General features: G+C 36.2%; 1 protein-coding gene across 1 annotated transcript in view; it reads left to right on the top strand.

The window, feature by feature from the left end:
• Positions 1–14,544, top strand: part of LOC136766329 (putative leucine-rich repeat-containing protein DDB_G0290503) — a 35,841-nt gene extending 21,297 nt beyond the window's left edge. Inside the window, exons 20-26 of the mRNA XM_066719741.1 lie at positions 993–1,123; positions 2,161–2,214; positions 3,280–3,462; positions 4,140–4,184; positions 5,142–5,276; positions 8,950–9,033; positions 10,488–14,544. Of these exons, the coding sequence (XP_066575838.1) occupies positions 993–1,123; positions 2,161–2,214; positions 3,280–3,462; positions 4,140–4,184; positions 5,142–5,276; positions 8,950–9,033; positions 10,488–10,616 (761 nt within the window). The 3' untranslated portion in view covers positions 10,617–14,544. The remainder of the gene's footprint in view (positions 1–992; positions 1,124–2,160; positions 2,215–3,279; positions 3,463–4,139; positions 4,185–5,141; positions 5,277–8,949; positions 9,034–10,487) is intronic.
• The last annotated feature ends 643 nt before the right edge of the window (positions 14,545–15,187 follow it).

Below are 15,187 nucleotides of genomic sequence, written 5' to 3'. Positions count from 1 at the left end.
ACCGATTGCTCGATTGCTTGTGTGCCCGTTTGGTTTAGTACATGTATTGGATTGCAGTTTGTAAAATTGAGTGTTGAAGGAGTGCACATAAAAACTGTTACAGTAAGCACTACACACTGAAATTAATTGCTGAAAGTCTTATTATTGCTTGGTGTTATGTAAAACAGGCAAAACTAATTAAATGTATGTGCTGATGCCTTATAAGCTTCCGAACATAAATAAGCTGCAGGCTGCCTCGAGAGCTGTCTAAAGCAGTTCTGTTACCACAGTTACTCCCTCAGAAGAAATCGCGTCCCTGTGTACCACACGTAGTCAAATGCTGTTCGTTGAGGGGGGCTGAGGTAATTAATCAAAGATGTGAGCACACTGAATATTGGGTCTGTGTGTGTAGTGAATCTATGTAGCCTTGAACAGCTGATAGCTTTTTTGCATGCATTTGCATTATCACACCTGTGATTGTCGTATCTCTCATCCCCATCCCTCAAACTTAACTACATTTGAGAACTGATCATATTTTAATTGCTGCATTTTAGATACAATTCCTCTGAAGAAATATAAAGGTAACAGGTAATGGGATAGCTATTCAATTGAGTTTGTGCTATTGTTGTATGGTAAGATGTCTTAAAAGCACCCCCACTTTTTCCCCAAGTGCACTGTAGTATGAAACATGTATGTACACTTTATATATGTCACATTAGCTTTACATCACTGGACTAATGTGGGTTGAATTTAACATGTATCCCTGTCAAAATGATAGACCTACTTTAGCTATTTTAGTTTTCCTCGACATTCCCTTCCACAAAACCAATAACATAGCTTTCCTTATGAAGAATTAAACATGCCAGTCCAAAACGTATACATGTTTAATTTCAGTAGATTTATGTCTTTAATTAAAATGTAATTTGTTTGTAATTTCATACCATAGCTTTTGAAAACTGGAGCAATGTTTTAATTGGGACGTTACATTCTGGTCTCTTTGTATTTTCACCCAGAACCCCCTTTGCCCGTTGGCTCCGTGGAGATTGTAAAGACTGTGGGCCACAGCAGCCTCATGATTGGCTGGGAAAGACCTCCTCTCGATGAGCTCGGCTGCAGTAACGGCATCTTTGTTTATGGTTACAGGGTATGATCTCTTGAGCTGTTGCTCCATTTGAATTTTGAAGTTTATTCTCTAAAAATAAAAATGTCAATCTGGATGAACCAGTAGCTTTTAAAGTTTAATATCAAACCTTTTTACTATACCTCTTTCTAGCTGTGTGAGAATCATTTCCTGACTGGAAAACAGTATGAAGCATTAATGTAGCTATATATTGCCCTTAGTGTAAAGGAAAACGCTGTGGGAATGCATGCTGTTCATTTATTTTGAGATCAACCCAGTAGCATACTGTAGGGTGATTTTTTTATATATATATATATATATATATATAAAATCCCCATGCTGAATTTCTATTTCATTGCTTTATATTTAGGTATTCTACAGTGCTCTCTTTATTCCACTAATGAATTACTACAGGGAATACAGTCAACCTAGAATTGTCTTGTCTGCCAATCAGTAAAGCTGATGCTTCTCTTGCTAAAAATATTCCCGGGCTGCCCTACTGACAGTGTCACCAGTGAAGCCAGCTCCGAGGGTCTCCAGCATCACACTCTTTGTGTCCTCCTTCAGTACACGGTCTCGTATAGATATTTTCAGCACCTCGCACGACCCTAAAATAAACTCCTCACCCTTGCTATGATTAATTACTCCCTGTTAGATAACCCACAGCTTCAGCTGATGTAGTACGTGACTTTGAAACCAGGACAGCAATTCTCCTCTCATATACGGGCTATTTATAACCTACAGTGCTTTATACTAACCGGTGCAGACAGTGTCTTTGTTCCTAAATAGGTTACAAGTGTCCTATTGTATGTTAATATATCAGACAAAGCTCATTCCTGTTGGTTTTGGTATATAGGGATTCAATTGTCAGACATGGCCGTCAGGGTGTGACACATTTCATTGAGAGAGGTGGTCTGTGTTTGTTTATAATCAATACCAGATAGTGACATAGGCTGACAGTTGCTCCAGTGCTCTGCATGTGACTGAAGAGAGTAAAACGACCCTGACAGACTTTTATAGAGTTAAAAAGTAATTAATATAATACCATTCTGTAATTGCAGATCTATGTTGATGGGGAATTCCACAAATCAGTGATGAGCTCAGCTTGCACTAAGGTGAGCAGTTGACTTGTGCTGCAGCGCAGATGTCAGATATAACACTCGCCAGAATGGACATGGCGAGAACTCACACTGTGAAAGCTGAGGAACAAGAAGCTGGAGGTTAATTGCAGCTCAGACCATATTTAGAGCTGGACTGGAAGGATGAGTTCGAATCATTTAAGCCCTTAGTGTCTCTCTAATCTCTCAGAATGTGTGAAAGATCTTCAGGCTAAACACTAGTTGGTAATCTGCTGTTATTCAATAATACAGTTTATGCCCATTGTTCTTAGAGTTTCCATTTAGCTGTTAAAATCCATAATGTTTAAACAGCTGAGAGATGTGTGTGTATGTACAGTTAGGTCCATAAATATTTGGACAGTAACACAATTGTCATCATTTTGGCTCTGTTATGCCACTGCAGTGGATTTGAAAGGAAACAAATGCCCAAAGAACAAGCAGGAACTGAAGAGCATCACCAGGGAAGAAACCCAGCATCTGGTGATGTCTATGGGTTCCAGACTTCATTGACTGGAACGGATTTGCAACCAAGTATTGAAACTCACAATTTAATTCATGATTAAGTTAGATTGTCCAATTACTTTTGAGCCCCTAAAATTGGGGGAACACGTATACAAATGGGTGTAATTCCTACACCGTTCACCCAATTTGGATGTAACTACCCTCAAATTAAAGATGAAAGTCTACACTTAAAGGACATCTTGATTGTGTCCTTTCAAATCCAAAGTGCTGGTGTACAGAGCCAAAATGATGACAGTTGTGTCACTCTCCACAAAGTTATGGACCCAACTGTATATATATTAAATAAATATATAAATACATTTTCTTTTTGTATAAAGAGTTTTGTGTATAAATAATTTGACTACTACTACAAGATTGTGGTGAAACACATGAATGAATATTCACTTACTCATTGTATATGCAAGGGTTAACTTTTTCTGCAATTACACAGATTACTAGATTACTATTTTCAGTTGTTTTTACCTGCAAGGCAGATGCATAGTTTTCACACCAGGACTAGATTATATTAATTTTGTATATATTGGCAAATCTGTCTTTCAGGCTGTGCTGGAAAATGTCGACCTGTCAGTTTCGTTTCAAATCAGTGTCCAGACTCTAGGAGCCAACGGGCTGTTCTCTGAGAAAGTTCATGCTCACTTCCAGAGCCCCATCTCTCCTGCTGGGCCGGAGCTGTCCTCTCCAGACCTCTGGACTCCTCACTCTTATCAGCACAGCGGGCAGCCTGTGAGTTCAGAACAGTAATATAAAACACCAAGATGACTAAACAGCACACTTTGTCTTTTATGACCAAACTAAAGAGATAGGGCATTAATGGATTTACATGACAGAGAATAAAATCAATGTTGTGAACTTAAAATCTCTTATTTTTTGACTGTGGTGTTTATCTTAAAACCTAGTTCAATGCAGGGAAGAGATTGTCCTGATTTTAAACATGTGCCTTATTATGTCCTTTATGATCTTCAGTTTAATCAAAGTCAGCAGCTCTTTAAATCATTCCTTTCTTCCCAGAGCACTGCCATTGTTTCTTTCCTGCATCGTCTCTGATTTACCCACTTTAGACCTAGAAAAGGTGCTGAATTATTAATGCGCTGCGACTGACTAATATCCCGCTTCTTGTAGAGCACAGCACCTGCATTTGAATATCTTATTTTCTGTTGGTGGCACTTCTATCTCCCTCTGTATAGTAGACATACCAGGACTAAGGAATATTTTAAATACTGTAAGATGGGCTACTTATGAGGAATCCATATAAAAATATTAATTCTTTGCATCGAAAGTGTATTTTATGATTTTATTTTTATTTTGCTTGTCAGCTATCAGAAGTATCATGGAAAATTTGTCAAAAGTACATTACTTGTTGTAATTGTGAGTATATGTATACTGCATATGTTTATTTCCAGAACCTGAAATCATCTTCTCTAAGGGCTCGTGTGAAACCAACTATGGTAGGTTAAGGATCTTTTTAACCAAGCCTAATGGCCCTAAGGGTTTCTCAACTAGACAGATTTATATACATGTATATCATAAACAGATCTTAATACCTCTATTTTATTGGGATTTTTTCCAATCATCCCATATTTCTCCCAAATCCATTGATGTTTATTGTAAGTCAGCATTGGTATTTTTAACAGACTCAAAAATAAAACATCCTTTGTTTAAGACAGGAAGAACTTTTCTCATGAATGGCTTTGCTTTGTTGTCTCTTGAACTGCCAATACACTTTGCATGTAATTGAAATAATAATTTAAAATATTTTTTAGGGATGCTGAGTTTAAGTGAGGTAGCTGATTTGAGGGACGTTGCAAATGAATTACCATAGTAACCATTTTTCAGCCATAGGCTGGGATTTTACCAATGGTGGCAAAAGAAATGTAGGTCAGTCAGTCAGCTAGTGGCTGCGGTAAAACTCTTAGTTCAGTTCATGTGGAGTTCAGACTCTCACTGGATAATGGACTACAGATGTTAAGTGCAGGAAATCTCAGGGTGGTAATAACAATGTATGTGAAGTTTTCAGCCTGCACATATTGAAGCCCAATCTGAGTTCAGGTGAGATTTGAGGCAGGGTTGGTTGCCGTCAGATCTGGGGGAAGACAGTTTGAGTCTTGTAGGAAATCCAACCCCAAATAAAGTTGTTTGTGTTTTACAAGCAGGTAATACAATTTCATTTACACCAGAAAATGTAAAAATATTTGCAAAACCATGCAGAGAGGAAGTATTTCCAAATAAGCATCAGACCACAATTTGAATAACCAGGAAGGTTATGATTAGCTCTCCATAAGTCACCCCTAGAGGGATGTTTTTGAGGTTTGACTTTGTTGAACAGTTTGACTTTACATTCCTAACCCTTCAAAATTGTTCTCTATGTGTAACATGCTGTATATCTCCCGGGATCTTTATTGCAGTTTGTTGCCATCTACAACTATAGTCCCTTGAAGGACAGCCCCAATATTCACCCAAGTCGAGAGCTGGCGTTCAAAGAAGGGGACCCAGTGTGGGTGTTTGGAAAACCCAGGAGGGATGGCTTCTGTGAGGCTGAAGTAAGTACCGTCACTGGTACCGTAGCGTTTGCAGTGGGAGCCTCCACTCGCATTTCAGTCTGCCATCTGAGTTTCTGATCTGCACATCTCCACCAGGGGAGCAACAGTCAGTATGGGTTATACTTCAGAGCAGGGGTTCTCAAACTTTTACTATTGACAACCCCATTTTCAAACTTGATAAATGTCACGACACAATTATATATATATATATATATATATATATACACACACACACACACACACAGCTCTGGAAAAAATTGAGACCACTCCAATTTCAGAAATCAATGTTAAGTGGTCTCCATTTTTTCCAGAGCTGTGTATATAAGCTGACGGAGTGCAGTTGGGGGGTGAGGGAAATTGATGTGCCGACGAAGTCCGCGGTCCGCAGGTTGTTGATGAAGTGCGCTTCGTATTTTGCATAATGTTCAATTGTAAATGTTTTTGCAGATATTTTAAAATCAGTTTCAGACCTAATTTGCGTATCAGGCGACCCCAACTTTGAGAATTGATGCTTTAGAGTACAGACTGTTTGAGATGCAAGTATTCATGCCCTTCTTTTGAAATAATGTTATTCTGTCCTGCATTTAGTAAAAATCAATTTGAGTTTGTTGAACACTGAATTAACCCACAGAAAGATTATATACTTTGCTGTAATCTTAGTATGCTTTTGATATATATTTGAACAATCCATATGCTCACACTGTCGTACATTCAGGGCACCTCTTCGGGCTCCTTTTAAAATGCCAGGCTCACTCAGAAGATTTTCATAGATTTGTACCCCAGAGCAAAACTGCTTCCCATTACTTGTAAATACTCACAAGCAGTTTAAGGCACAGATCTACTAAGAGACAACATGGACAACATTCTACTCAATAGCTGTAGTTTATGTAAAATGAAAAACCATTGAAATGAATTTTCCCCCATTTGTGTTTACTGGAAATAAATTATCATGAGATTATTTACTTATGCATTCACTTGGCCTACTCTTTTATTCAAGCTGATATAAAACGTATGTGGTGCATATCAGAGACATTGAGTACAGAGCACCCAGATAAAAAGCAGCAGGGCTGTGGGTGGCCCGCTGGTAATAGATCAGCCGCTGAGTCCTGGAGAGATTCTGCTAATTACCAGTAGGACTAATGCTGAGCAGATTGGATTGGTGCTCATGGTTCAGAAAATGAGTAATCATCGATAGAGCATGCATGATTATTGTTAGTTCAATGCAAAAATAAAAATCAGTTTTAGCAGTTTGTAATACTTTACATGTGCATATACTTGCTTTGGGTGAGAACTTGTGTGTGAATATCTCCCAAGAATCTGTATTCCTGTGCAGTAAAGCTGTAATTGCTGTAATTTTAATGAGCTCATGCAAACACAGGAGGCAAACGCAGCAAGGGTGATTAGTGCTCAAGAACCCAGTCAGGCCACCAATCCAGATGCATGCTGATTGAGTCCTAGTTGCTATGATGAAGGGTCACAGGAAATTAGTTTTTTTTTTTTTTCTTTTTTTAAAGATTGTTTAGTTGACAAATACATTGTGAAAGATGACTTAAAAGCAAAAACTAGACAGTTCCACTCCAATTAAATGTTTTATTATTTTTTTTGTATTCCAATTTGTCATTCTAGCCCCTATGATCAGTTTATTTTACGTGTATATGCTGGAGCACTATATTCTGTAACACTGCATTTTAGTAATTCTATGAGTTCTACCTGGAATAATGCGTTCATTGGTCACAGTATAATTAAAACTGTTACTTTGTCATTGTTCATGTGTTTAGCTATGAAATGGCTTCACTGCCCCTTTAGAGCAAACTTTCTGTAGCATTATGTAAATAATGAAATGTGAATTCGAAATTTGCAGTCTTATAGTGTAGTTATTACATTAGATGACAGAGGTTGCTGTGGTTTCTCTAGTAGAAGTCATTGTAGTAGTTTAGATGAAAGGTTGTCATGGCTTCAATGGTATACAAAGCTATACTTTAAATCAATAACCGTAAGAGGTTGCATGGTAGTCTTCTTAAAATGGTTGTCTGTTTCTTTTTCTCTTTGCGACAGCCATATAATGGGATTGGAAATTGACCAACTTTATTTTTTATGTTCCTCAATATGGCAAAGGCACTCTGCTTCCCAGTCCTTATTCAGGCCTCCCTAAAGTGTATTGCTTTCCCCCTTCTATGGGACCAGCAGTCACATTCAGATTGAAAGTCTTGCTGTTTCTACAGTACAAAGATGTCTTTGTTTTTGCACAGTGTCCCGTGAAGAGTCTGGGCTGTGAAATGCTGTGAAACCAGCTATACAATAGTTGACTTTTCAGTTTGCCCATCATGTGCAGAATTGTAATGATTTGTCTCCTAATTCTGGCTAATGTTGAACTCTTTAAATGTGTTCAAAATATACTTATTATTACATACAATCATACACTGTAGATTTTCATTAAAAATATGGTTACATTTAAATGTCAAGTACTGTATAATCCCATTAAACCTATCTCATGTTCATGTCCATTTCACACATTGTAGTTTCACTTTCAAAATATGCAGATAAAAATATCTAAAAATATCTATATATTTTATCTATGCATTACTCCAGAACGACTATACACAAGCTGTATCACCGTCTCATACCTCAAAGCTGCCTGATAGAGAAAACAATAATTCCCCAGTTACATTTTCTATATTTCCTCAATATTTATGAATCAAAGTGATTGAATATTTTTTAGCACCTATACAGTCATTTTTAGACACATAAGACTAATCCCTTAAGCATATTTTTTAAACATTCTCTTGCTGTATCTTTTATCACTGTAGACTTAATCCACAGGCACTGGACACTGTAAAATATATTGCCTTGATGTTAGTGTGCACATTGTAAGTACACCTGAAACTGTCTTATCAGTAACAGCCAGACTGACATTTTGAATATTTTAGATCTTAAAATGTCATTGACATACTGCAGAGATAAATTGTGCAATAAAAACCACCCTAAAATGTACAGAAGTAAATTTTAGTAATCCAGTTAACTGCTGTACAGCATATAGTATTCTGGATGTGTACCTTGTATGATCCCTATTGTTTTGTTTACTGTATTTGCCCTTCAGTGTCAGTAGCCATGTATTCTATAGCCTCATAGTAATGGATATTTAATTGTCTGTGACTTTTTAGGTAGATCAGTGCTGCTGTTGTAATTTCACAAATGTCTTGACTGTTTAAGTTCAAGACCCGAGCAGTTTATTAAAGCTTTATAACACACTCTGCATGCATTAAGTATTCAATAGCATAACCAAAGCAAAATGGTATTTCACAAAGCTGGGTCAGTCCCATGAGGCCAGCACTCTATATAGTTAATCTAGTCAATGAAACCAGCTTTCTTTATTTTTTTCAATATTAGGGCATTCCCTTTTATATCCATCATTGCACAAGGCTTTGTCAAAGGTATTGTACATGTTATTTTATTTTAATTTGACTTTATTGCAATTTATTTTCATAATTATATAGTGACAAAAAATAAATACATTCAGATTTAATTTGCCTTTTTTTGTTAGGAATTTATTTTTAAGCCATTTTTGCTTTCACTATCCCAACTTCCACCTATCAGAAAATACATAAACTAATCAAACAAACAATGCTATTACTTAGGTAAATGCCTGCCTTATTTGATTTTTTCAATCTTTTAGGCTAATGGAAGGCAAGGTCTCGCACCACTTGCATTCCTGGAGGAGGCTAATGTTAGACTGCCGAGTAAGACAAAGGAAAATGCGGTGAGTAAACTGCATGTTTTATTCATTGAAGGGTGTCCACAGCCTTGCTGGAAATGCACAAAGACCTAACACAAACTGCAGCCAAGACCATGCAACCCAGGAATTAGTGTAATCCTTTTTCTAATCATAAAACAACCTTTACAGGTTTAGCATCTAAATCCTATCATGATCTCTGACTTAAGTAATGACGGGGTTTCTGTGTGATATATAGATTGTGCATAAAAAATGTTTATCCAATATAATGTTTATCCAGTAAGCGTTTAATTTTTGGAGGATTTATTAAGGAGTACATCTCCTTAATTGTCCTTTCCTATGTGGATACCACACGTGGCTAAACTGGAAACAAGCACACAGAAAAGAACTGCATACACACTAGGGTCGATCATTTAGATTGTATTTCAGTAACTGTAACAGCGAGGCGGCACACTTTGCAGGAGCAGGTCTGCCCTGGGACCTGACCTGACCTCAATCTCCAAATCTGCAGCTATATTACATACATTAAGGAGCTTTTCATCTCTGGATCCCAGCCCATGCTACTAGAGAGCTGCAGTTTACAGCATCTCTGGCTGAGCTGTGTTAACTGAAGTGATGCCTTTGATTGTAAGGGAGTGTATGAAGCTACTTTGTAACAGTGGTTCTCTGGAAGAAGTGATCACATCTAGCTTGTCTTCAAACTGTCCGAGTCGGGTATCCGAGTCTGATGTTCAGCAGCTTAGCCTCATAGGTTTAAGTTAGTATGGGAAGAAATACTACATGTGAGACTGAGCGGTTTGTGTATTTGGGGGGAGGGTGGGATTCTCATTTGTGAATTTTGTACCGCACAGATTTCTCCTAAATGCAATGCTTTTCCAGTGGGCTGGCAGCCATTACTACCCATTTATATATTTGATGTGCATTTTGAGAGGCTATTCACTCTGCTTTAGCTAATGCGAAATTTAAAGTTTTGACAGAAAAACTTGTTCTGAATCTAATCAGATGTTTATGTAAATTTAACTAATCTCTAAATTATTTGAGTGGTCCCAATTGTTCCACATAATTTACTGAAGAGTTCAGTGCCATTGAATTATAGAGCAATACTTAAAAAGAGCAGTTTGGAGGTGTCAAAGAGGTACATTAAAATCAAAGAGATTGACACATTTGCCTATTTTTGACGTTTAATTTTGTTTTATCCACCTAGAAGCCAAAGAGACTGTTCAGCTTCAATTTACCATTTAATGGTCTGTACCACTGCGTTTTATTGCCTGACAGCTGTTTTTATTTCAATAAATATACCTCGTTTTGGGTTGGTATAAAACATCTCTATATTCGTTTATTTCTATTGGCTATATATATATAGTATTGTTTGATTATAGTATTATAGTATATAGTATTGATTGATCTTCAGTCTGTTCACCTAAAAAGACTGTGATGCTAGGCTATTTGAAAACCTTGCCTGTGACCTGTCCCTCTTTCAGCCAAGGATGCTGGCTCTCCCTCCAGGGCTCATTGAAACCAGCTGCGTTTCTCCCTCTTCTCAAGTGCCATCAGCTGCCGCCTGTGAACACACATCAAACCAGAGAAAGGTCCTGGTCAAAAGAGTGTGAGTGCAATCAGACCCTCTGCTCACATTCAACAGTGTGGAAATCAGGAATCCGTCTTTTATCATTTAAATGCTTTTATTTTTTATTTGCTTATTTTTTTACCCCAAGAATTTGGGCTTGGAATGTAACAAGGTCATCTAGTTTTCTAAAAGATGAAAGACTTTCCAGTTTGAAAGACGGATGTCTGAATGCCCTGGTGTGAGACATTGGACACGAAGAAAGCAGAATCCTTCACTTCAAAATGGATGGAGCAGGTATGTTACATCATTCTAACTCACTGAAAGACTGTCGAGGGAATACATTTCTAATGTATGGATATGAACTTTTTTTGCTAATTGGCAATACCGAACACTAAAGAGTAACCGATGAGTCGTAAGCATGAAGCAATTCATATTTATGGATGAACTTGAGGTCATGTATTCAGAATTACACAAAGCTGGTCTTCTAACAAGAAATGGGAGCATGAGAGAAGAATCTGAACACTACGGATTGTGAAACACTTCAAGAAAGTGTCTTGGGTATAATGACTGCTGCTCTGCATGTACATATCAATGTGGATCACCCATTTAACTGTAGTCATCGATCACAAAACTCTGGTGCTACTAACCAATCAGCTATGATATCAGCCTTGTCCTGACATCTAGTCTTTCTCCTTCACATTGTTTAAGTCCAACACATTCCAAGTGTTTTTGCCAAGTCATGTTTTTTAAAGTGTACCTTATTCTTCCAATTGCTGGGGTTCTCTTTTTACTGAACTGTTAAACTGATTCAATAATACTTTTCTTTTTTTTTAACGTAAATTGTATTAAATATTAATTGATCATTAGCATAGAGTGCTTTTGTTGAGGATTATATGCAAAACTCTGTCACAAGTTGCCACTGCTCTAGTATTTTATTTTATTTTCCCTATCTTCACTTACAGTAGATACTGTACAATATGTCTGCCATAGCATGTATTTTGGCAGGATTGGAAATCAGTTCTGAAATGTATGTTTCATTTACAAATCTGGTATCAAGCATTTGACAGGTGATAGAGAAAGCATCTGAAGTATTCAAGTGTGTTTTGGTGTAAATTGTGACCATTTTATGTGAATGAATATCAAGAGTTAAATATTGAAGACAAATTTGTATCCAGTGTATTAATCTGGTAAAGGTGAACTGGGTGTATGGTGAGAGAAGTTATTTTTTAGTAATTACACATCTATAAAGATATGGCATACAGCATTGACTACATATATGAATATATGTATATACATATCCCAGCTCCATAATTAACATTTTATTAAAAGTATTATTTCATATGAAAGTTAATTAATGGGGTGTTTATGCATACTTTCCTTTGAATATTGAAACCGATACCATCAATTAAAGAATCAGCATTGATCATAAAGAAATATGCAATACCGTATCTAATATTGAGCATCCTTTGATGTGCATATTCACTTTATGCAAGATGCCTTCACATCAGTCTTCAGTCTTTTGGAAACACTTTTTTAAATTTTATTTGTCAGCCATTCACTGATGCAGTCTGTATCAGGGAATCGCATGATGTTGATTTGACCTGTCTGTTTTGCAGGGAGCTGTGAGTGATAGATTACATATTCAGTGGTCACAATTTATCATTTAGCATTTTAACATGAACTAACCTCAACAAACCTTGCACAACAAGGTTTTCTTTAAAGAATACTGAAGTATTGACCACAATGTTAGTGGGAAATGTTTGGACTCCATTTTGGTGGGTTTTACTTCCTTTCATTCTAATGAAAAAACAATATTGTCATAAGATGGCGGAACAGTTTAATCAAGTATGCGTTTACATTTCTTGGTGATATTCTTTAAATTAAATTAATGTGTTGGCAAACAGTCATGCTCATTTGTCACGGTGGATGTCTTACAAATTGAAACTTTAATCATGAATCCATGAATCTGGGTTTTTTGTTACTACAGGGTGGTGTGTTAATTTATATAATGGACTGTCAGTGAGATCCTTTGGGAATCCTTTAGTGCCTTATGGAGGCAGAGAGGGGGCAGACCTTAGGATTGCACTGGCTTATTGTTTGCAGTTACATCCAGTTTAAGATCTAACCAAATGCAGTGGAGTTGCTTCCAAAGATGTTTATTCCAATTAAAACTGAAAGCCATGCTGACTAAACCTCTATGAATTTGTTAATAACATCAATGGAACATATTCATACAATTATGTTTTTATTCCTTGTTCATTATAAAAAGAAAGTTACATTTAGAGTAAAAACTTTGAAAGTAACCCCCATCGTGCCTTGGGGTTTTATTGTTATTTTTATTTTTAAGTGATTATATTCCCACCAATTTTAATTTAAGAAAAGAGCACCATAATACATCTGTGTACTGTACTGACATGCTTTATTTAATGGTTTATACTGTATGCTTTTATTTTCTATTGAAACCCAAGGCCTCTCACTGTATATTACTGTTTAGAAATGCAATGTCCTGAAACAGAAAGCATATAATTATTTTAATATTAATTATAGAGTTCATTTATATGAGCTTTCCTTTGTGTTTATGCTCTGTATCACAGCTTTATGATTACATATGTCTAAATGAATTGTAAATATCTGACAATTGACTTGCTAATACAAATGTATTTTTGTATGATAAGATGTAAATTATTTCTATAACTTTTGTAAAAAATAATGTAAAAATAAATACATTTTATTTATAATCTGTTCAATATCAGGCAATTATAACTTTTATTTACAATGTTAGAGTATAGACAGTCTCCAGGGAAACTAGATACCTTACAAAAGTTAATACATTGGCCAATTTCAATTCAGTCTACATTAGTCTTTATTGTGAAAGACTTAATTCTACAGAATCCTTTCCTGTTCTTTATTAAATGGTTTTACATCATCTGTGAATTTTTCTTGGTTGTTTAAAACACTGACATGGGGTTATTCCACTGTAAGTGTTAAAGACGAGTATATCCTTTGTTCAGTTCTAATTAACACTCTTAAAGCACACCCCTGGTGAATAAAAATAAGTCCTAGCTAAGTAAACATTAGTCTGATGGAAAATAATAGACCTGTTATATGCCTGCCACCCCACCCACAGTCTTTTTGTATTTCTCTTTTCTATTTTTGTCTTAATCGTTTACAACAGCAACATGACCAAATGCTACACAGTGTAGGTGACATTCTTCTCAGCATGACCTTTTCTACATGAAACATCTTGCTGGTGTGCAGTCCTGAGCTTATTTTATAGATATGGCAAAAGATTTGTTCTCTTCTCACGGGACCTTGCAGGATCATTGAAAAGATATCTATGTGTACAATATTGATAACCATAAACATAAAAACATACAATATTATCAGAGGGAATGGGGGATCTGTTTGATCTCACCGAACATTTGCAGCGTGTTTTATGAAGTGGTGCTTTCAACCATTCAATCAGCAGTGTCTTCAACCACAATGGTGCTATTTCCCCGGGGCATCTGATTACATGCTCTTTATCTAGTGTCTGTAGCTTAACCTAATTACCTTTCTTCCTTGCCAGGACTTTACACTGATGAAATGCATTCACACAGAAAGGAAAAAACAAAACACAAATGCCTTATTTTACAGCTGGAAGCACACAGCATAATCTGAATGTTTTGCAAAGAAATTGCGTAAATTCTTATGCAAAAGCCGGTTCCTTCACACCGAAAATAAAGGGACATATAAATGAAAGGGTTGTTACCGATACTTTGTTTTACAGATAAGTGTTCAATCAATGTAATTGTAATAAAGGCATTGTGAAAGATCTTAAAAAGGCTATCCCCAGACTGTTCAATTATTGTAGATGTTTATTTCAACAATTATTAATTACTTACACAACAGTTCTATGATATTTTTATGTTTTAGCAATGTTACCAAGCACAAATAATGTATATGTTTTTAGGAACTGGATGGTGTGTGATGGTGACAAGAAGGTATGTTGTATTGTTATATGTTATATAATTATAAAATTGTGTGTGCCAAACATGTTGTTATTGTTGTTGACAATGTTGGATCTTGAGCTGTTATGGTTCCTAAGTCTGTCACATTGTATCATACATTTTAATTTATTTTACAGCTGCATAATTTTCAATATACCTAATTTAAGTACATGCAAAATATACTGTATGTGGTTTTGGATAAAAAAATATTTGATTGTTGAAAACCCTAAAATGGCCACAAAACTATACCATCTGTGACCTTTCATGAGTGCATCACCTTGTATCATAACGAAATACCGAATTATAAATAAATCAAAAGTAATGGTTTCGTCTTAAAATAAAAATGCATCACTCATTTCAAAGGGTGTTTTATATTCTTGAATCGCATTTGGTAGATAGAAACATACTTCATAATTCGAGCGTGGCTGAGTAACAGTATTTTGAAACAAATGCAAAATCAGAACAAAATCAAAACTCCCACCCATCCTCCAAGAAAAATCTAAAAACGGGAATGGCGGAGCTTAGGAAGGATCCGGCATTAAAACAAAGCCTCCAGTTTGTATGGCTGATGGAGAATAAGAGTAACGTCTATACTTTCGTGGCCAGGACCTGCAGATCAGATTTT

The sequence above is a fragment of the Amia ocellicauda genome, chromosome 13 (assembly GCF_036373705.1).
Source record: "Amia ocellicauda isolate fAmiCal2 chromosome 13, fAmiCal2.hap1, whole genome shotgun sequence".
Classification (NCBI taxonomy): Eukaryota; Metazoa; Chordata; class Actinopteri; order Amiiformes; family Amiidae; genus Amia; species Amia ocellicauda.
The sequence above is the reverse complement of the archived record's forward strand: the minus strand, read 5'-3'. Positions and strand labels throughout refer to the sequence as shown.